The 22374-nt window shown below is 39.4% G+C and overlaps 1 protein-coding gene and 2 long non-coding RNA genes across 5 annotated transcripts; 2 read left to right on the forward strand and 1 right to left on the reverse strand.

The window, feature by feature from the left end:
• The first annotated feature begins 1282 nt into the window (after positions 1-1282).
• LOC129768009 (uncharacterized) lies at positions 1283-13245 on the forward strand. 2 transcript variants are annotated; one of them, XR_008741616.1, is made up of 4 exons: positions 1283-1306; positions 1366-1445; positions 12858-13035; positions 13208-13245. It is a non-coding gene; the product is annotated as an uncharacterized LOC129768009 (long non-coding RNA). The 2 variants fall into 2 exon arrangements; XR_008741615.1 differs by lacking the exon at positions 13208-13245 and having other exon boundaries at positions 12858-13063.
• On the reverse strand, positions 13187-16238 carry LOC129768008 (uncharacterized). Its single transcript, XR_008741614.1, has 4 exons — positions 15265-16238; positions 13958-15207; positions 13641-13900; positions 13187-13581 (listed from the first exon to the last, which is right to left on the reverse strand). It is a non-coding gene; the product is annotated as an uncharacterized LOC129768008 (long non-coding RNA).
• A 712-nt stretch (positions 16239-16950) lies between these two features.
• On the forward strand, positions 16951-20901 carry LOC129768005 (armadillo-like helical domain-containing protein 3). 2 transcript variants are annotated; one of them, XR_008741612.1, is made up of 4 exons: positions 16951-17653; positions 17713-17792; positions 20535-20712; positions 20885-20901. XR_008741612.1 is itself a non-coding variant. In XM_055769357.1 (3 exons), the coding sequence occupies exons 1-3, from the start codon at positions 17039-17041 to the stop codon at positions 20554-20556; spliced, it is 717 nt and encodes a 238-aa protein (XP_055625332.1). In that variant the 5' UTR covers positions 16951-17038; the 3' UTR covers positions 20557-20746. The 2 variants fall into 2 exon arrangements, 1 of the variants encoding a protein (XP_055625332.1); XM_055769357.1 differs by lacking the exon at positions 20885-20901 and having other exon boundaries at positions 20535-20746.
• The last annotated feature ends 1473 nt before the right edge of the window (positions 20902-22374 follow it).

The raw sequence follows: 22374 nt of genomic DNA on the forward strand, positions 1-22374 counted from the left end.
TAATCGAAAAAATCAAAGTATTACTAGTGAATGACAACTACGATACTACAAGATATTATTGCATAAAATTGCTTTTCATCGTGATCACCGGCAGAAACAATTTGAGCTAAAATATTCTTCTCGAATATGGTATGGTTGATAATTTGTTCGATCCTCTCATAAAAATATTGAGTGATCCTTCCTCAAGACAGGAACACGGACATGATATTTTGACGTAGGACTACGTCTTTCATTTCTATACCGGGGTGTAAAATCAAAGTTTCGAAAACGAAAGCGTTACGCCGGAGACCGAGATTTTGAGTGTTAATAGCCTCTAAACAACTGAACGAAATGGTATGATAAACACTTCATTCGAAAGATAAAATGTCTACGCGTTCCATACTTGTTACTTTCTGATCCAAAAACTTGTTTCAATAGTCTTAAATTTGCTTTCAAAATAGGCTATTGAAATCACCAATCGGTATATAAGCGAGCGCCGCTCGGAAATCCACTCAGTTCTAATTGTACAGCGATTGGAGCATGTTGTCGCTGTTGTGGTGAAGCTCTTCATTTATCATGAAAGCGCGGATGAACGGTGTCACCAAGAGCCTGTTTGTGCACCTTAGGCCAGAAGGGAATCCATCAGGAGGAGAGTGATGCTACAAACGGTTCCCCGGGAAGATCTCGAAGCAGCCGCTACACACACACACATACACGCACGGAATTCTTTCCGTTTGGATCGAGAAAGATCCGGAAAATAATCTGCCAGTTCCTCTAGGAATTTAAAAATACATTCATGTGAAAGAGTTTATTTGAATGTTTGTAACACTGTGACCAAATATGTTTCAATCAAGTGCTATTAACAGATGGTTATCGAGTTAGCATTAACCACTGGTGGGCTTCCAGTATCGAGGAAAATGTGGAAATATCTAATCGTTACTGAAAATAATCTGCCAGTTCCTCTGGGAATTTAAAATTACATTCATATGAAAGAGTTTATTTTAATGTTTTCTATCCATGTAACACTGTGACCAAATACATTAGGTTTTGCGATTTTTCAATCAATCGCAATCAACAGGATAGCTTCTGAAGATTATTCTTCCCCATCAGTAGGATATTTCCGTATCCAATATTGGATGCATGAAACCTTGTGCCTCCAACGTAATGCTCTCGTTTTCGAAGTTCTCCAAATATTCATTCATTCAGAATGAATTCAGATTCAACTTCATACAAATGATCTCTAAATCAACAATAGTCCTACGTCACCCTTGCGGTTATACCATAGATATAACCCACTTCCTGTTTTGTAACATTGATTACGCTTCTGGTGTGTTCCAGAACCGCATTTAGTCGAATCTACATTATCCAATAGTTATTTATTTTCAGATCAACTATAGGAAAGATGAAGGATCTAATCCGTATATTGTGAAATTATCACTTCTCGACGATGAGTTGGCGTTGAATGGGTGAATATATTGAACATCGGAGTATTTCTGTCGATTTTAAATCAAAAATCAACTAAAACAATATATTAAATGTGAATTATGCACAAGTAGCTAACTCGGAATATTTAATGAAGTGATAAAGAATCATATTTGATGAAAAAATCTTACGAATATAGTGAAATAGGTTCCCGGAATAAATCGCCACAGAAAACGATTGCAACAGAAACAACCACTTAGAAAAAGTGCAGTAGGTTAGATATATTATGGCGCGGTATTGTATTTCAAAACAAAAATTAACCGGGCAAACATAATGCAATCGTATGTCGTCCGACGCTCGGTCGGACATTGTTAAAGGATTGTTTCCTATGTTTCAAACTAACCGGGCAATCAGTGGAACACAGGTTTGCGTGTGAGATACCGCCGCTTCCGACGACGGGTCTATGATGAACTCGGACCGCGTCATCTTGGCGGCTTGGGCCGCTTCGATTCTTTATCTTCGTTAAATGGGAACTTCGTCCCCATTACATTAACCTCAGAATAGATTTCAGAAAATTAAAACAAGAAAATTAATTTATAATAGAAATATGAGGCATTTATACACATATTTTTCCCGCGCCACAATATTTCTACTCTTCTACACTTTTTCCTAATGGGTTGTTTCTGCTGCTATTGTTTACTGAGGCGATTTATTTCGGTCCCTAGTAAAATCTTACCTATTTATTTATTTCATCTTTTTGGATTTAAAGATTCCTGTTCAAGATTAGATCTAGCCGTTGGATTGCACAATTGGTAAAAAAAACTATTTGATTTCGCGGTTCAAAGAAACACTGTATTTCGAAACTGTTATAACTGAGTTTAATAAATTCGAGATGTGATCTATCTGATGTTCTATTTGTGACTGACTTGACTGCCACTGCCACTGGTATTTTATACGATACCAATGGTCAGTGGTGAATATAGAACAATTCTCCTATTGGCAACCAGCGAGCGAGCGATCATTGTTGCGAAAGAGAAAGACTGTGTTGTCTTTAGTACAACAGCATAACTATTTCATTCCTTAACAATTCCTACAGACTGTTTACTTAGGACAGCTCCTAAATTCTACTTTTAAACACGTTTTTAGATATATTAAAATCAAAACAATTATTCACTACATTGAACTCACGGAAACATTTCAGTAGAGGAATGTTTGACCATAGGTGGTCCTGCGCTGAGGGATCGTTAGAAGTTGTCTGTCTCGTCTGGCGTCTAGATGAAGCGTAAATTTGTGCATTCTGTATCAGCTCTGGACAATCCATCTCGCCGGTCAACATATCAAACACAAACTGACGTTGGGTTTTTGTCCGCCTTGACTATAAGGTTTCAATATCGATCAGTCTACAGCGGCTTGCATAATCGGGGAGGTTAGGCGGATCGTTCCAGGGACGACCCAGTAGCGCGTAACGGATAAAGCACTTTCTCAATGCGTATCATTTGCGTTGCGTGATAGGGAGACCACACACAGCTTGTATATTCGATGATACTCCGTACTAGGGAACAATATAATGTCTTCAGCATGTATGGATCCTGTAATGTTTGCGAGTTCCGACGAATGAATCCTAGTATTGCGAATCCTTTCGCGGCGGTGGTGCCTCTATGTTCGTCGAACCTTAGTTTATTGTCTAGGATGACACCGAGATCACGGATGCTATTGACGCGTTCGATGTTATTAGAGGCGATTTTATAGTTGAAACTAAACTTTCCGAGATCTCACACAGCACGCAAAAGGGCAGTGTGCTTTGCGTTATCCAGTCTCGAATCTCACAGTGTCATTTGGAGCTGTTTGCAACAAATGAGCGAGGCAGAAGGCAGCCGAGCGAGTAGACTTCCTGTGCGCGCTCAAATTTCGAGAAACGAGTATCGATTTTTTCTTCCTCACAACTCTTTCATGTACAAGCGATGAGACCGGGCTTTAACGAGAGCTTGGAATTGGCTCTTTCTCTTCTCTTACGTAAAATTTTGTGATACGTTCAGGAATGCCTCGTCGCGTTTCGATGCGAACCATGCACATGTGTTGTGTACACGAAGAGATGCTCGTGCATTAGTGCTCGCGAGACTTTCTCGTGTAACTGCCTCAAAGTGACATTTGGTTAAGCCTTCTGAGATCTCGCACAGCACGTAGCACGTACAATTTGCTTCGCCCTATTCAGCCTCGTATCTCACACAACCATTGCGAGCTGTGTGCCACAAATGAATGAATTTATTGGATGAATTTAGCAGCGATATTTATGTGAAACAGTTCTTCATCACTAATTGTTCTACTTGCCATATTTATTTATTTATTGGCTATGACTCTACACTCAATTGAGATTAGATCTGATTCACTTTTTTTCTGCAATAAACCCGATCCATGGCTGCAGTTCTCCAACCGCACCGATTTTTGCCAATCCCCCTCCACCTGGTCCAACCATCTCGCTCGCTGGGCTCCTCTCTTTCTTGTTCCTACCGGATTCGATGCGAACACCATCTTTGCAGCGCTGCTGTCCGGCAATCATGCAACATGCCCTGCCCATCGCATTCGTCCAGCCTTGGCGACTTTCTGGATGCTGGGTTCGCCGTAGAGTTGCGCCAGTTCGTGGTTCATTCTCCTTCTCCATACTCCGTTATCCTGTACACCACCGTATATTGTTCTGAGCACTCGGCATTCGAAAACACCAAATGCCCATAGAGTACAACCGGTCGCATTAGGGATTTGTACATGGTACACTTCGTACGGGGTCGGAGTTTGTTGGACCTCAAGGATTTGCGGAGCTCATAGTAGGCACGATTTCCATTGACTATGCGTCTTCGAATTTCACAATTGTTGTTGTTGTCAGCCATTCAGGATTGTGATAACACAATAGTTCCCACAATCTAGCTTGTCGCCTTCAGAAGCGGCAGATTACCCCGCCCTTCCGCTCCTCCGATAACTGTTCTGTGTTCCAGATCCTGACTATCAGCCGGTGCATACACTCTACAAGTTTTCCCGGGCCTTCATCGAAGAGCTCTGCTACGAGGCCATCCTTGTCAGCTGCTTTGTGGTTCTTGAACTGATCAATGGCCTCCTTAACGGTATTGGAGGCTGTGCTGGAAGAAGGTGCTACGTATGGCCATGTTCTTGGAGGCAGTGAAGTCGAAGTGAAGTCGTTTTCGTTGGTTTCTTGGTTTGCCTCGCATTCTCAATCTGCACATTCTTTTATAGATCGGCCACCAGCCAGTTACCCGTTTTTGCATCTCTCTCATAACGACGAAAGCTGTACCCAGCTCGTCCGCACCATCGAACCTTTCCAGCACACCTCCTGCAGCACTACGATGTTGAAATTGCGGGCTCTCAATATTTCCGAAAGAATTCGGGTACTCGCAGGAAAATTGAGAGACTTGCAGTTCCATGTTCCGAGTTTCCAATCTCTAGTCCGTGTACTTTGCGTGGGTCTAGTCCTATTGTCCTGTCTCGAATTTCTTTGTGAATTGCCATATTACGAAGATTGAAATTTTAACACCAGAAGCACAACTTCCCTCGACAGCACCAAATATCACTTTGAGGCAGGTACACGAGAAAGTCTCGCGAGCACTAATGCGCGAGCTTCTTTTACATGCATGCAACACATGTGCATCACTCATGTTGAGATGCAACGAGGTATTCTTGAGCGCATCTCAATATTTTACGAAAGAAAAGAGAAGGAGCCGAACTCAGGCTCATGTGCTAAAGCCCGATTTCATCGCTTGCACATGAAGGGATCGTGAGGAGGAGAAAATCAATACTCGTCTCTCGAAATCTAGGCGCGCGCACAGGAGGTCTGAATACCTCTCAATATATTACGAAAGAAAAGAGAAAGAGCCAATCTCAAGCTCGTGAGATAAAGCCCGATCTCATCGCTCGTACATGGAAGGGTTGTGAGGAAGAGAAAACTCGTCTCTCAAAAATAAAGCACGCGCACTGGAAGTCTGATTGAAATTGATGGAAGTTTGGCAGCGAGTGAAAGTAGTTGATTTGCATTTCGTGATATTTAATAGAGATGGGCAAAACGGTTCACTCTGATGAACGTTTCAGTCACTAACTGTTCAACTAAGTGAATCAGTTCTTTTGAACCGTTCTTTCGCTCTTTCGTTTAGCGGTATTAAAAACAACATAGAACCCAACATCAATATACAATTATTCATTGATAATCTATCCAATCGATTTTTTGATTCGTATCGGATTTATATTATTGAAATTTAGTGGGGAAAGATAAGGTGCTTTTTCTTTAATAGTCGCAAACTATATGTGAAAATATGTTTATCGGACGATGACAGTATACACTGCCATCGAAAACGCATTGAAAACGTAATCGGAAAATTTCCGATGCAATGATCTGTCCAGATATTACCGGTAAAAAGAGGGCCTAGGTGATTTTGCGGATTAAAACATATTTTTTTCGATTTGGAAAACGCTTGTGGACAATCGATCGTTTCAATGAACATTTGTTCGCATAGCTAGACGTAATCACCAGGTTGCTCTGTTTGTAGCGTTAGTATTTACAATTCCGATAATAGTCAAAACGTTTCCGTCGGTAGTTTCAGTTGTTTTTTTTTTTCCAAAATATATATTTTTATAAAGGCTCATATGGCGTTAGCCTCACGGGGCCGGGAGTTCAATACAATTTTTCTTATTATCTATGTTAGTAATATGTAACCGATTACTCGCGGTTGGCTCGAGGTTAGTATTACAAGTGTTTTCGTAATTCGGATGTTGCTGTCTCCAATGCTCTGTACGTGTGCCCGACACGGGATACTTCCTATTGGGATGCAGCTGACCATTAATCAGCAACGCCCCCCTAGTCTGTACCTTATATCTAGCGTGGTGCGTCTTTCTCGACTCGAGGAATCCAGCACAGAATGGTTTCAGTTGTTATCGGATAAAATCAAAAAGGTTTGGAAGAAATTCAGTGAAATGTCTGGAAAATGTGCTCCTGATTTGTTGCGAGTCTATGATAGTACTTTTTTCCTGAAGAATACTCTGAGATATGATAAGAACAACAGGTTCGTTTTTTTCAATTAATTGTAAAGGCAATCTGTAATGTTGGTAATTTAAGCAACATGTATTACCGATATCACGATCAATCGCATAAAGATGGTGGAGTGACTTACTCCAACGGTATGAGTAAATGCTGAGTATGTGGAATATTTCAATGTTGAATCCGAGGAGTTATAATGCTAAGAACCAATATTATTTTGATTTTACTACTGATTTGATTGTTTAATTATCTACTTGAAGATTCAAATGCAGAAATTAAGGTAACATATAACATTAAAAAACACAATTGCTTCTCTTTGTTCATCGTGTACAGAAAAAAATAATTATATGAACAGCGTTTCAATGGTTTCCCATATTCATCTATTAGGAAACACTAAGTAATAAGACACTATCGTGACAGACATGTTTGAACTCTACAAATAATGTGATTCAAATGTAGATTTAGCTTATAGCACATAATACTAACAATTGTTGATTTTCGAACGATGTATGAAAGCTGTATGGAACTACGTCTGTTATGCGGACTAACAGCGATTTTTCGTAAAGGTTTTTTAAAAATTGCTCAAATGTTTTCGAACAAAAAATGTTGGTTTGCATGTTGAGCAAACGTATTACATTGTGTAGAATGTGAAACAGCGAAAAAGTCGATTTTGTTCATTTTGTCGTTTACGTCTTCTATACAAACATGGGCAGTACAGTCTATCGCAATATTGAGTGTACAAATGCTACTTGACGATACTTTCCACTTATTTGGTATAAAATATTTTGAAAACATTGATTCTTTTGATGCATATTGAATACTCACACATTTAACTAGCTGTACGTACATTAAAATTCCGCGAAAAATTTTCTGCTAATTGTTTATTCCTAAAAATTGAAAATCTCCATTCTAGGCATCGCAAAATTGAGTGTACACCAATTTCTCCGAACAAATTAACATTGTAATTAAGATCTTTGGGAATAAGCGTACTTTTTTTCGTCAGTGATTAGTGTCAACACATAACCACTGCTTGGGCAGTATTGGATTTGTTTTGTTTGAAATTTCTTGACCAAAATGGCAAGTTGAAGGAAAGGAAAAGATATTGTTGCATGACAATGATAATAAATATGAATTGTCGTGGAAAGACATTCCAGGAAGTAGCAGATATAGTCGGAAAACCCCACTGTACAGCAAAGAAAATCCTAAACAAGTGGAAATACGAAGGAACCATGGAAAATCTCCCGGTAGAAGACACATACGTATCCTGTCTTCTGATGAGCACGAGTAATTGTGCGAACATTTCGAAAGAATTCTAAAACAAACATCCCTAAATTGACTACCGAAGTAGTCGGCATCATTGGAAGACCTGTCAGCACAGATACTATCCGGAGAGCAGCATACAGGAACAATCTGAGAGGTCTTGTTGCCCGTGAAAAGTCTTTCATCTGAAAGGCGAATATGAAAAAAACGGCTACAGTTTGCAAAGGCATATGTAAACTGACCTAATGACCGGATGAGATGAAAACCAATCTCTTTAGATCGGATGAAGGGCAGATAGTGCGAAGAAAACCAAGATTGGTGCTTCAGATTCATCATTTGGTTCCCACTGTAAAACAAGGCGACGGCAGTCAGATAATGTATGATACGATGGTGGCTTCTGGAGCTGGAACCATGGAGTTTATCGATTCGGCGATGGACAAGATAGCTTCATTGAACATCCTGCAACGTAACCTTCAGTGTCTCGTGCATATATTTTTGCTCTCCGTCGTGATTACTACTTTCAATAAAATGATAACCCGAAGCAAACTTACCTCATCATGCGAGAATACCTGCTCTATGATGTCCCAATCAACTCAAAACACCTCCGAAATCACCGGACTTCAATACTAGTGAGTTTCTTTGGAGGGAAATCAACAACCACCTGAAGAATAAAAATCCAGGGAATAAAGCGGAACTCGAAACGACGATTACGAAGATCTGGGAGGCACTTCCGTTTACAGTGACCAGAAATGGAGGCCAAAGGAGGCCATACCAAATATTAATGTTGCGACCCAGTCGTGACCACAAGCGTTTCGGAACTCATACTAAATACTTTATTCAACGATGTGATTGTTTACATTTTTTCTAAACGGATTTTAATGTTAAGTAAACTTTTTCACTAAAATACACGGAGTTTCAATGAATAGTAGATAACGGTACTCGGTATAAACAAAATATTATTAGCGTAGAAAGGAAAGAGGATCTATTTGAAGGCAAATTAATTTCGACCACAAAGGGTTAAGCTATAATTTTATTTCACTATAATTATAATATTACTAGCTGACCCGCAAAACTTCGTCCCGCCCAAAATTCGTTTTTTGTTATCAATACCTTCAAACATTCACGTTTTCTTACGAAGTGCAAGATCATGAGTCCAATCGCAGAACTGCTCATTGATTGATCTTCTAATCGACCCCGTTAAATTAATTTTTTACTAAAAAATTCGTAGTACTTCTACCAAAACTCATCATTATAATATCAGATTATTTTCAGACGCAGACCCCTCCCTCTTCTCCCCTTTAGAGAGGGGGGAGGAGTGTATATTAACCATAGAAACGTTTCGCGCCCTCTAAAATCTTAACATGCCAAATTTGGCTCCATTTGCTTGATTAGTTTTCGAGCTATGCAGAAATTTGTTTTTCATTTGTATGACAGCCCACTCTAAGAGAGGGAGAAGTATCTAACCACCATAGAATCGTTTATTGCACCCTAAAACTTTCACATGCTAAATTTGGTCTCGTTTGCTTGATTAATTCTCGAATAATGCAGAAACTTGTGTTTCATTTTTATGGCAGCAAAACTCCCTACATACCAATTTTCATGTCGATCGGATCAGTAGTTTCATAAGAATCAGACAGACAGAAATCCATTTATATATATATATATATATATATATATATATATATATATATATATATATATATATATATATATATATATATATATATATAGATTATTTATCGTGTATACACTTACATTTATAGTCCTTTTTATGTATTTCGCTATCTGTTTCGGACTGTTGTGCAACGTTTATAAACAATATCTGTTTCAATGTAAATACATGTTTTTTTCATGTTATGTGTAATTCAATGTTGCGTGTACTTACAGTTAATTCAATTCATTAATTTAAATAATGTTTCAATTGTAAATTATCGTAAATTATTCTCTGTTAAGCTTCCACGGTTGTATATACCTATCGATCCTTCTTGTTTACTCCTCTATTTGTCTCTATTGGTCTATTTCTATTGGTTTTGTGAATGTGACAATTGTCACCTTCGGAAGTTTACCAATATGCAACTAAACGGTTGACAGGGTGGCCAGCATGATCGGTTTCCCCAACAATCCCCGACCCGTATTGCTGGACATCCCTTCCAGCTGTACCATCATTCAACACCTCAAGCACTGCCTGTCCAGTAACCGGTCTCTGTAGCACGCCATTTACCGTCTGCACATCCGCATTCCGAATTCTGCCGTCTTTTCCGTTGTAGAACTTCACAACCCTGCCTCGTACCCAACCATTGCGCGTTTCTTTGTCGACCAGCAACACCAAATCTCCTGGTTGAACAGGTTTAGAGCCGTAAGCCACTTGGAACGGCAGTTGATGGATGGAAGATACTCCTCGATCCACTTTAGCCAGAACTGGTCCAAGAGACTTTGAATCGTATCCCAGTTGGTTCTAGGAGCTTTCCTTTGGCTGAACTACGCCAGCTTTGTTGGCTGGACTACGCCACTGGAACTCAACATCATGAAGTGGTTAGGCGTTAGCTCCTCGCTGTTCTCCGTCTTCAAAGGCACGTAAGTCAACAGTCTTGAGGTGACAATCGATGCAGCTTCAGACAGAATCGTACGGAATGTCTCATCATTCGGCTTCTTAATGGTGAAGATGGTTCGTAAAGAACGTACACAGAACGTACTAAGCGCTCCCAAACTCCGCTCATGTTAGGGGCGGCAGGCGGATTGAAGTGCCATTGCGTCTCACTATTGGTGAACGCTCCTGCCATTGACCTGTTGATGTTCGCAATTTCCTCTCGTAACTCCCTGCTTGCACCAATGAAATTTGTGCCCTGGTCGCTGTAGATCTCCTGTGGTGCACCCCGCCAGGCTATAAATCGTCGAATGACTAGCTTGCATGCTTCTGTTGACAAGCTACCGACTGATTCCAAGTGCACGGCACGAACAGTCGAACAGGTAATTAGCATCACCCAGTTTTTCACCTCGCATCTTCCTGATCGTATCGAAAAGGACCACAGTAGTCCACGACGATAAAAGTAAAGGCACGAACGTAAGGGGTTACCCTGACTTCTGGAAGTGGGGCCATCCTAGGAACCCTTGGAATGGATCTGTAGACACCACCGGTACTGTTTGGCAACTCTTCGAATTAATGTCCGTAGGCAGGATGTATGGAATTTCTGTCGCATCTCGTTGAGTACCGTTTGACCATTCCCGTGAGCATATTGCCGATGATACCATCCAACAAGCAGCTCCGTGAAACTTTGGTTCTTAGACAGAATCACCGGGAATTTCTCATCATATGCGGTATGCGAAGCATTGTTCAGTCGCCCATCTACTCTCGATACGCTATTGGCGTCGATAAACGGAGACAGCTTCCGAAGTGGACTACATTTCACCAATTTTCTACGCTCATGTGGCTGCAACTGCTCGTTTCCTCGCTGGATTGCTAGCCCGTCAGGATAAGCTTCTGCTTGCACCCACCGCCATACTATCACTCAGCTTCCAAGATTTCCTGTCCAGAAAGTACTGGGGAACCAGGTATTTCTGCGACGCATTTCTTCTTCACTATTGCGCTGAAACGCCAAACATAACTAATGGCAGTGGAGCAACCTTGGTTTTGGCTGCAACGAGCGAACATCGAACCTGGCCATGGTCCCCCATCCGGAAATACGCGACGCAGGTGTAGGCCGTTTCGCTTGCGTCTACGAAAACATGTAGTTCAAGGCTCTGCAAACTGCTGGAACTGTAACCCGGGAAATAACACCTTGGTATACCGATTCGACTCAAACTGTGAAGAACTTCTACCCAGTGTCGCCAAGTGCCATGTAGTTCTCCAGGGATTGCTTCATCCCAGCCTATACCGGTACGCCATATATCCTGGATCAGACACTGATCAGACATGAATCACGAATGCAGCTACTATTCCAAGAGGATCGAAAATACCCATAACCACCCGTAAAACTTGGCGTTTAGTCAGTGCGCTCGTTCCATTGATCAGCAATTGAACATCTTCCCGAAATTTGACTGAGAAAGTGAATGTGTCTTCCTTCGGCTTCCACAACATTCCTATTACCTTCTCAGTACTCGTTCCTTTATCAGTCATGAAATTTTTCGTGATCTGCTGGCTTGAGTCCCCGATCCGCCAAGTAACCAATTCCAACCCCGGCTTTAGCGTGAACTTTTTTCACCACAAGTGCTAACTCCACGGCCTCTTCGTCTGTGTCTAGGCTGTCGAGGTAATTATCCACGTAGTGGTTTTCGATAATAGCTGCAGCCGCTTTTGGGAACGGATGTTTCCACTCTTCGGCGTTCTTGTTCTTGACGTAATGAGCCGAACATGGTGAACACGACCGAATCTGTATCTGGTAAACATCAATTGCAAAGACATCAAAGAGAATTTTTGCAAGCTTCTGCTCGACCAATGTAAAGGATCATCCATCATCGAGGAACGCTAACGTAGTCACTGACGAGTCTTTTCCATCAATGGTGTCTGGGAGGACCCGAAAAAGGGTTGGACGTGGCTGTAGTCGATGGAGGTTAATTGTGCCTGTGGTAGTCGTTGAAGGTTGACCCCTTGGGTTTGGTGATGCTTCTGTGGTGACGTAGTTCACAACCATTCATTGATGCTAAACTATAGGTGTGCTAACTATTCAAGATGCTAAACTATAGGTGTTTCGTTCTTGACACTTTCATGAGAATACGTGAGACGAGTAGCGAGACGTAGCTTTCTGAATTATTTACTTTTTGTTTGGTTGTGTGGTTATGGTTTCATATCAACTCGCTGAGGAAAACAATTGAAGGAAGAAATAAACAAATATATATATATATATATATATATATATATATATATATATATATATATTCATGAAAAATAGTGTACTATAGCTGCAATAAGGTATTTATATTATATATTATTTAGGCGAACCAGCCCAGGAGGCTGAAAACCTCTCAAATAAAGAATAAAAAAAAAAAATAAAATTATATATTATTCAATATTTTTGGGGGACCGTGATGATTTGATGAGCTTGTGGGTGTGATAAAAGTGCTATAAGTCTAAGAAATCTGTTGTCCAACTCCTCCACAGATAATCGTTCATCTCGCGGTTCTCTATCATGCCAAAATTATATTGTAAATATTTTATTTACTTCAGATACCGTATTATTGTGCAGTAAAAGGATGTGGAAACAAGGTTCTCATAACGAAAAATAACCCGGACATTGTTTACCACACTTTTCTCCGAGATGGAGATAAAAATCAAGGTATATGCTCACGTCATTTCCATAGCAGCAGCTACGATGACCGACATCAAATGCGCCATGAACTTAATGGTACGAGAAAATATAGGATGTTGAATTCCAAAGTTAAACCTTTTTTCTGCCTTATATGTATCAGCCATTCCATGTCGAATCGATATAGTGATTCTCCGATTTTCGTGGAAAGAGATAGATTTGTTCTTTATTGTAAAATATTAGACCCGTCTTTTCTTGTTTTTTTTATTAGGGCTGTGTGGTATACGTTGCAAATCGTGAATATTGTCACCGGATTAAGGGCATTGTAGTGATGTAGAACGTTGAACTTTTGACTAGTCTGAAATTGATCCACCGTCGCAACAATAAGAAATTTCTCACCGTGCAATTTTTCGAAATGACTGGTATACTCATCGGCAATGCGGAAATACTCTCGACATACAAAGCAGCAGCGCAAAGAGGGGTCCAAATTGTGTTTCAGCATACGTTCCACCGCAGTCACATAACGAATTTCCGATAGAAGTCGATTCGCCACTACCATCTCTTTAATTTCCTTCAAAACTTTGTTGTTTTGTAAAATTGCATCCAGCATACGCAGGAATTTGTTTTGCTTTTTGGAAGTCAACTCTGAAAAATCAACAAATATAATCATTCTTTAGCGGAATAAATATATCAAACCGACCCACCAGCGTGATTGTAGGTTTCGCAACCGCTCCATGTTGAATTTAAAATGATTTGGTCGATTACCATTGGCATGCTGTTGGATTGGCTCATTACGTGTTATCAAATCGTGGTTCATCAGCACCCATTTTGACACGAGTGTTGCGGCGCAGTTTTATCTCTTCGAAAAGTTTCTCGCATAGTTTCCGTTTGATGATGCCTCCGTCCTTGATCAGATTGTGCCGATAAACTCGTACCACGTACGATTCTATTTCATGGTTTTGCCCTGATGATAGAACAAAAAAAATAACACTTTTTTTAAATGCTCAATAAAACCACGTACGATTAAAACGCTGCTTGCTTGGAAAGAAAAGCATTGATTGCGCGGCTAGAAGGTAAAATATACTCAAAACATCCTTTTTTTTTCCAATTCGTTTATTTGTAAGGCTCAATCGCATAAGCTTTGCGGAGCCGCTAACTCAAGTTTTGTTTATACAAAAATTTCATCTTAAATCTATGTTTAGTAGGTTTCGACCGATTACTCGCGGTTTACTCGAGGTTAGAGGGGCAACAATTTTTGTGGGACGGGTCAGGTTAGGGATATGGATATGAGGTATCATTGTCTCAACCGAGGGTTGCCGCACGCACTGTAGCATTGTGCATAATGACCAGGGATAGCATCTGGTGTTCGACTAGCTGTCGAGGGTGGGCGACGGTGAGATGAGGGGACAATACAAACAAACTAATAACGAAAAAGAAAAAAAACACAAAAGCATTAAATTCTTATACTAGACCGTTTCACAAACATATAGATCAACTGATATAGCAGATGTCGCGAGTTCCCAACACGTCTCTAACAGGAACATAGGGTTGTCTTCCTTGGACCTCAAGGGCATTCAAAAGGTACTCTCTGGCTGCGTAATTATCCGTACATTGCCAAACTGCGTGATCGATGTCATCGTAACCGTTTTCACACCGACAGACATTGTTTTGAACAAGATTTATTCTGTGGAGGTGCACATCTAGCGAGTAGTGGTTGGACATAAGTCTACTCATTACACGAATGAAGTCACGACTTACGTCCAAACCTTTGAACCACGCTCTCGAAGAAACCTTTGGAATAATTGAATATAACCACCGCCCAAGACTTCCAGTGTCCCAATCGGTTTGCCAACTCAAGAGGGAACTCTGACGCAGTAATTGGAAAAATTCATCGTATGAAATCTGTCTATCAAACAATTCGCCTTCCTGGGCACCCACCTTTGCTAGAGTGTCCGCCTTCTCATTGCCAGGAATTGAGCAATGAGAGGGGACCCATACAAAGGTTATCTTATAAGATCTTTCGATCAGTGCACTCATCTGCAGCCTCACTTTTGTGAGGAAATAAGATGGGTGCCTACTAGTTCTCATCGACTGGAGAGCCTCAAGCGAACTGAGACTATCCGAGAAAATGAAGTAATGGTCTGCAGGCTTGTTGGAGATCATCCCCAATGCGAAGTCGATTGCTGCCAGCTCAGCAACATAAACGGAACAAGGTTCCTGCTCAAAACATCCTTCTGCACTGTTTTTAATTCGACCGCTGATTGTAGATATCTGAAAAAGTAGAAGCATTTATGAGAAATTGTTATACGAAAAAATCCAGAAAATTACCTGCCTACAGTAAAGCGCGAGCAGCTATTTTGCCAACGAATGCATTTGTAACCAAAAGATATGATTTGTTTTGTAAACAAATTGGTTTTTTCACGAGCAATGGACGAACAGCAATTTTGACATTGCGGTCCACCTATAGTATAACGCCTTGGTAGAAACCAAGGCGCTTATGTCAATGTATATATAGAGGCGCCCAAGGCGCTTATATCGATGTATAACAGGTGAAGCAACATCATCACTTCAATAAGATGTGGATTACGGTTTGTGGAGCGGGGGTTGTTTGTTTTGTAGGTAGGATACGCCGAGAGTAGTGGAAATGAGAATGAAATTCTACAAAACCATCCTGCTTTTTCACATAAATTCGCGAATGCCGAACATAATAGGCATCGTTCGAATAAGCATCGTAGCAGTTTGTAGGGAGTCGCTGGCAGCGTTCTGATGCTATTTGTAAACAATACCGACAGCAATTCTAATATGGCTGAAAATGCATTTCATATGATTGCTTCACCTGGTATATATAGAGGCGCCTTGGTAGAAATATCAGGTAATGTATACTAAACAGGTTAAGTGAGGTGCAGTTCTAAGTTCTTTGAATAATCAAATGACAATTAATGAACATTTCGATTCAAGTTATAACAATTTAAAACTGTTTTCGGATATGCTCATCCAATAGAGTAATTTTTCTTTCAATTTCGAATGATGACACCTGACATCAAGAATGTACATTTGTCATAGCGGATAAGAGCTGTAGCATTTTAGAAAAACAAATCAATCAAGAATGCCAGATGTGTGCATTTTTATATAAAGGTGCAAACTGTATTTCAAAGTTGCCCTTTTTGATTCCATTGTAGTTTTTAAAAGTTGCGCATACCTACAATTTGATGCTATTTGCAAAACTAAGCACTTTTGTTTTTCTTTCTGTTCGCTTGAGTTAAGAAGAATCACAAATAAAGAAATTTATTGATTTCCTTCGGCAGTTAAAAAAATGGCATCTCTGCCACAGCGATTATACAATTTATGATGACAGATGAAAACTTAACGATCACATCACGTTCAGTCGCTTCAATGTGCAGAGCTGAGTTGGCGATATGATGTCTAAATTTTTCAGTTATTCGATTATCGATTAATCGTTCGGATATTTTTCAATATTCAATTCATTCGAATAATTGTTTTTCAATATTCGATTAATCGAGCGAATATTTATTTCTTGTAATAATCACGTATTAAAAAATGAAAAAATGTTGGATAAAATCAACTGTATAGCCTAATTCTCAACCTAAAAATGCATTAGCCTTGAGAAAAATTCTTTAATTCATTAATCGCGATTACAGTGGCAATTATTCGATGTATTCATATTTTGATTTGAAATTATTCGATACCAAATTACTCGATAATAATTTCAGATATTCGATTATTTAAATTAATCGAACGATTAACCGACGTCTCTAATCGCCAACATAGATCGGATTGCAGTTGCCTAATGTGTTGAAGGCCTAAATGATGGAAGTAAATTACAATACAATTGTCATCTATTGAAAAACTATCAGCTACAAGATTTCAAGACATCTTGGCTCAAGTCATCATCATTGTTTTGTTTCTTCCATGTACATTCCATATTGAATTCAAATAATGACGACACCATATTTCGTTCACCAATCCAAATATACTTTGTCTGCTGCTCCACCTCATGTGTACTTATTGGCGAAGCACAATTCATAAGAAACCAAAAGTGTAAACACGAGTTAAATTGGCTCCAGTTCAATTAAAATCTGATATGTTGAAGAAAAAATCAGATCTTGTTTCTAAACGCCCGAAAGAAAAGGTCGTATGCATCTACGAACTTTTACTGAATGGCGAGAAAATTGACGAAAATCCTGGTTTTTGGGAGAACTTCTTTTTGTTGCAACCTAATTGCGAGTTTTTGGAGCAAAAACTACAAAAAATGGAGTATTCAGAGTTATCTGCTATAGAGACTAACTTGTTGTTATTGTTCAAAAACTGTGTAGTGGCTCTCGATTCCGACAACGTAAAAAGAATAAATAACTCAATAGTGACAATTAGTATATTAGTTCTGGTCATGTTTAAAAAAAGGAATACTGAACCAAATCATACATTTTTAATTGCCTGTGAAAACGATGTTGAATATGGCATAAGGAAAATAATCGAAAAAATCAAAGTATTACTAGTGAATGACAACTACGATACTACAAGATATTATTGCATAAAATTGCTTTTCATCGTGATCACCGGCAGAAACAATTTGAGCCAAAATATTCTTCTCGAATATGGTATGGTTGATAATTTGTTCGATCCTCTCATAAAAATATTGAGTGATCCTTCCTCAAGACAGGAACACGGACATGATATTGTAACATTGATTACGCTTCTGGTGTGTTACAGAACCGCATTTAGTCGAATCTACATTATCCAATAATTATTTATTTTCAGATCAACTATAGGAAAGATGAAGGATCTAATCCGTATATTGTGAAATTATCACTTCTCGACGATGAGTTGGCGTTGAATGGGTAAATATATTGAACATCGGAGTATTTCCGTCGATTTTAAATAAAAAATCAACTAAAACAATATATTAAATGTGAATTATGCACAAGTAGCTAACTCGGAATATTTAATGAAGTGATAAAGAATCATATTTGATGAAAAAATCTTACGAATATAGTGAAATAGGTTCCCGGAATAAATCGCCACAGAAAACGATTGCAACAGAAACAACCACTTAGAAAAAGTGCAGTAGGTTAGATATATTATGGCGCGGTATTGTATTTCAAAACAAAAATTAACCGGGCAAACATAATGCAATCGTATGTCGTCCGACGCTCGGTCGGACATTGTTAAAGGATTGTTTCCTATGTTTCAAACTAACCGGGCAATCAGTGGAACACAGGTTTGCGTGTGAGATACCGCCGCTTCCGACGACGGGTCTATGATGAACTCGGACCGCGTCATCTTGGCGGCTTGGGCCGTTTCGATTCTTTATCTTCGTTAAATGGGAACTTCGTCCCCATTACATTAACCTCAGAATAGATTTCAGAAAATGAAAACAAGAAAATTAATTTGTAATAGAAATATGAGGCATTTATACACATGTTTTTCCCGCGCCACAATATTTCTACTCTTCTACACTTTTTCATAATGGGTTGTTTCTGCTGCAATTGTTTACTGAGGCGATTTATTTCTGTCCCTAGTAAAATCTTACCTATTTATTTATTTCATCTTTTTGGATTTAAAGATTCCTACAGACTGTTTACTTAGGACAGCTCCTTAATTCTACTTTTGAACAAGTTTTTAGATATATTACAATCAAAAAAATTATTCGCTACATTGAACTCACGGAAACATTTCAGTAGAGGAATGTTTGACCATAGGTGGTCCTGCGCTGAGGGATCGTTAGAAGTTGTCTGTCTCGAAGGCGTCTAGATGAAGCGTAAATTTGTGCATTCTGTATCAGCTCTGGACAATCCATCTCGCCGGTCAACATATCAAACACAAACTGACGTTGGGTTTTTGTCCGCCTTGACTATAAGGTTTCAATATCGATCAGTCTACAGCGGCTTGCATAATCGGGGAGGTTAGACGGATCGTTCCAGGGAAGACCCAGTAGCGCGTATCGGATAAAGCTTTTCTGCATTTTCTCAATGCGTATCATTTGCGTCTCGTGATAGGGAGACCACACAGCTTGTATATTCAATGATACTCCGTACTAGGGAACAATATATTGTCTTCAGCATGTATGGATCCTGTAATGTTTGCGAGTTCCGACGAATGAATCCTAGTATTGCGAATCCTTTCGCGGCGGTGGTGCCTCTATGTTCGTCGAATCTTAGTTTATTGTCTAGGATGACACCGAGATCACGGATGCTATTGACGCGTTCGATGTTATTAGAGGCGATTTTATAGTTGAAACTAGACTTTCCGAGATCTCACACAGCACGCAAAAGGGCAGTGTGCTTTGCGTTATCCAGTCTCGAATCTCACAGTGTCATTTGGAGCTGTTTGCAACAAATGAGCGAGGCAGAAGGCAGCCGAGCGAGTAGACTTCCTGTGCGCGCTCAAATTTCGAGAAACGAGTATCGATTTTTTCTTCCTCACAACTCTTTCATGTGCAAGCGATAAGACCGGGCTTTAACACGCGAGCTTGGAATTGGCTCTTTCTTTTCTCTTACGTAAAATTTTGTGATACGTTCAGGAATGCCTCGTCGCGTTTTTCACCACAAGTGCTAACTCCACGGCCTCTTCGTCTGTGTCTAGGCTGTCGAGGTAATTATCCACGTAGTGGTTTTCGATAATAGCTGCAGCCGCTTTTGGGAACGGATGTTTCCACTCTTCGGCGTTCTTGTTCTTGACGTAATGAGCCGAACATGGTGAACACGACCGAATCTGTATCTGGTAAACATCAATTGCAAAGACATCAAAGAGAATTTTTGCAAGCTCCTGCTCGACCAATGTAAAGGATCATCCATCATCGAGGAACGCTAACGTAGTCACTGACGAGTCTTTTCCATAAATGGTGTCTGGGAGGACCCGAAAAAGGGTTGGACGTGGCTGTAGTCGATGGAGGTTATTTGTGCCTGTGGCAGTCGTTGAAGGTTGACCCCTTGGGTTTGGTGATGCTTCTGTGGTGACGTAGTTCACAACCATTCATTGATGCTAAACTATAGGTGTGCTAACTATTCAAGATGCTAAACTATAGGTGTTTCGTTCCTGACACTTTCATGAGAATACGTGAGACGAGTAGCGAGACGTAGCTTTCTGAATTATTTACTTTTTGTTTGGTTGTGTGGTTATGGTTTCATATCAACTCGCTGAGGAAAACAATTGAAGGAAGAAATAAACAAATATATATATATATTTATATATATATATATATATATATATATATATATATATATATATATATATATATATATATATATATATATATATATATATATATATATATATATATATATATATATATATATATTCGTGAAAAATAGTGTACTATAGCTGCAATAAGGTATTTATATTATATATTATTTAGGCGAACCAGCCCAGGAGGCTGAAAACCTCTCAAATAAAGAATAAAAAAAAAAAATTATATATTATTCAATATTTTTGGGGGACCGTGATGATTTGATGAGCTTGTGGGTGTGATAAAAGTGCTATAAGTCTAAGAAATCTGTTGTCCAACTCCTCCACAGATAATCGTTCATCTCGCGGTTCTCTATCATGCCAAAATTATATTGTAAATATTTTATTTACTTCAGATACCGTATTATTGTGCAGTAAAAGGATGTGGAAACAAGGTTCTCATAACGAAAAATAACCCGGACATTGTTTACCACACTTTTCTCCGAGATGGAGATAAAAATCAAGGTATATGCTCACGTCATTTCCATAGCAGCAGCTACGATGACCGACATCAAATGCGCCATGAACTTAATGGTACGAGAAAATATAGGATGTTGAATTCCAAAGTTAAACCTTTTTTCTGCCTTATATGTATCAGCCATTCCATGTCGAACCGATATAGTGATTCTCCGATTTTCGTGGAAAGAGATAGATTTGTTCTTTATTGTAAAATATTAGACCCGTCTTTTCTTGTTTTTTTTATTAGGGCTGTGTGGTATACGTTGCAAATCGTGAATATTGTCACCGGATTAAGGGCATTGTAGTGATGTAGAACGTTGAACTTTTGACTAGTCTGAAATTGATCCACCGCCGCAACAATAAGAAATTTCTCACCGTGCAATTTTTCGAAATGACTGGTATACTCATCGGCAATGCGGAAATACTCTCGACATACAAAGCAGCAGCGCAAAGAGGGGTCCAAATTGTTGCTGTTGGATTGGCTCATTACGTGTTATCAAATCGTGGTTCATCAGCACCCATTTTGACACGAGTGTTGCGGCGCAGTTTTATCTCTTCGAAAAGTTTCTCGCGTAGTTTCCGTTTGATGATGCCTCCGTTCTTGATCAGATTGTGCCGATAAATTCGTACCACGTACGATTCTATTTCATGCACTGTTTTTAATTCGACCGCTGATTGTAGATATCTGAAAAAGTAGAAGCATTTATGAGAAATTGTTATACGAAAAAATCCAGAAAATTACCTGCCTACAGTAAAGCGCGAGCAGCTATTTTGCCAACGAATGCATTTGTAACCAAAAGATATGATTTGTTTTGTAAACAAATTGGTTTTTTCACGAGCAATGGACGAACAGCAATTTTGACATTGCGGTCCACCTATAGTATAACGCCTTGGTAGAAACCAAGGCGCTTATGTCAATGTATATATAGAGGCGCCCAAGGCGCTTATATCGATGTATAACAGGTGAAGCAACATCATCACTTCAATAAGATGTGGATTACGGTTTGTGGAGCGGGGGTTGTTTGTTTTGTTATTGCTAGGATACGCCGAGAGTAGTGGAAATGAGAATGAAATTCTACAAAACCATCCTGCTTTTTCACATAAATTCGTGAATGCCGAACATAATAGGCATCGTTCGAATAAGCATCGTAGCAGTTTGTAGGGAGTCGCTGGCAGCGTTCTGATGCTATTTGTAAACAATACCGACAGCAATTCCAATATGGCTGAAAATGCATTTCATATGATTGCTTCACCTGGTATATATAGAGGCGCCTTGGTAGAAATATCAGGTAATGTATACTAAACAGGTTAAGTGAGGTGCAGTTCTAAGTTCTTTGAATAATCAAATGACAATTAATGAACATTTCGATTCAAGTTATAACAATTTAAAACTGTTTTCGGATATGCTCATCCAATAGAGTAATTTTTCTTTCAATTTCGAATGATGACACCTGACATCAAGAATGTACATTTGTCATAGCGGATAAGAGCTGTAGCATTTTAGAAAAACAAATCAATCAAGAATGCCAGATGTGTGCATTTTTATATAAAGGTGCAAACTGTATTTCAAAGTTGCCCTTTTTGATTCCATTGTAGTTTTTAAAAGTTGCGCATACCTACAATTTGATGCTATTTGCAAAACTAAGCACTTTTGTTTTTCTTTCTGTTCGCTTGAGTTAAGAAGAATCACAAATAAAGAAATTTATTGATTTCCTTCGGCAGTTAAAAAAATGGCAT

This window comes from Toxorhynchites rutilus, chromosome 2, assembly GCF_029784135.1.
Source record: "Toxorhynchites rutilus septentrionalis strain SRP chromosome 2, ASM2978413v1, whole genome shotgun sequence".
NCBI lineage: Eukaryota > Metazoa > Arthropoda > Insecta > Diptera > Culicidae > Toxorhynchites > Toxorhynchites rutilus.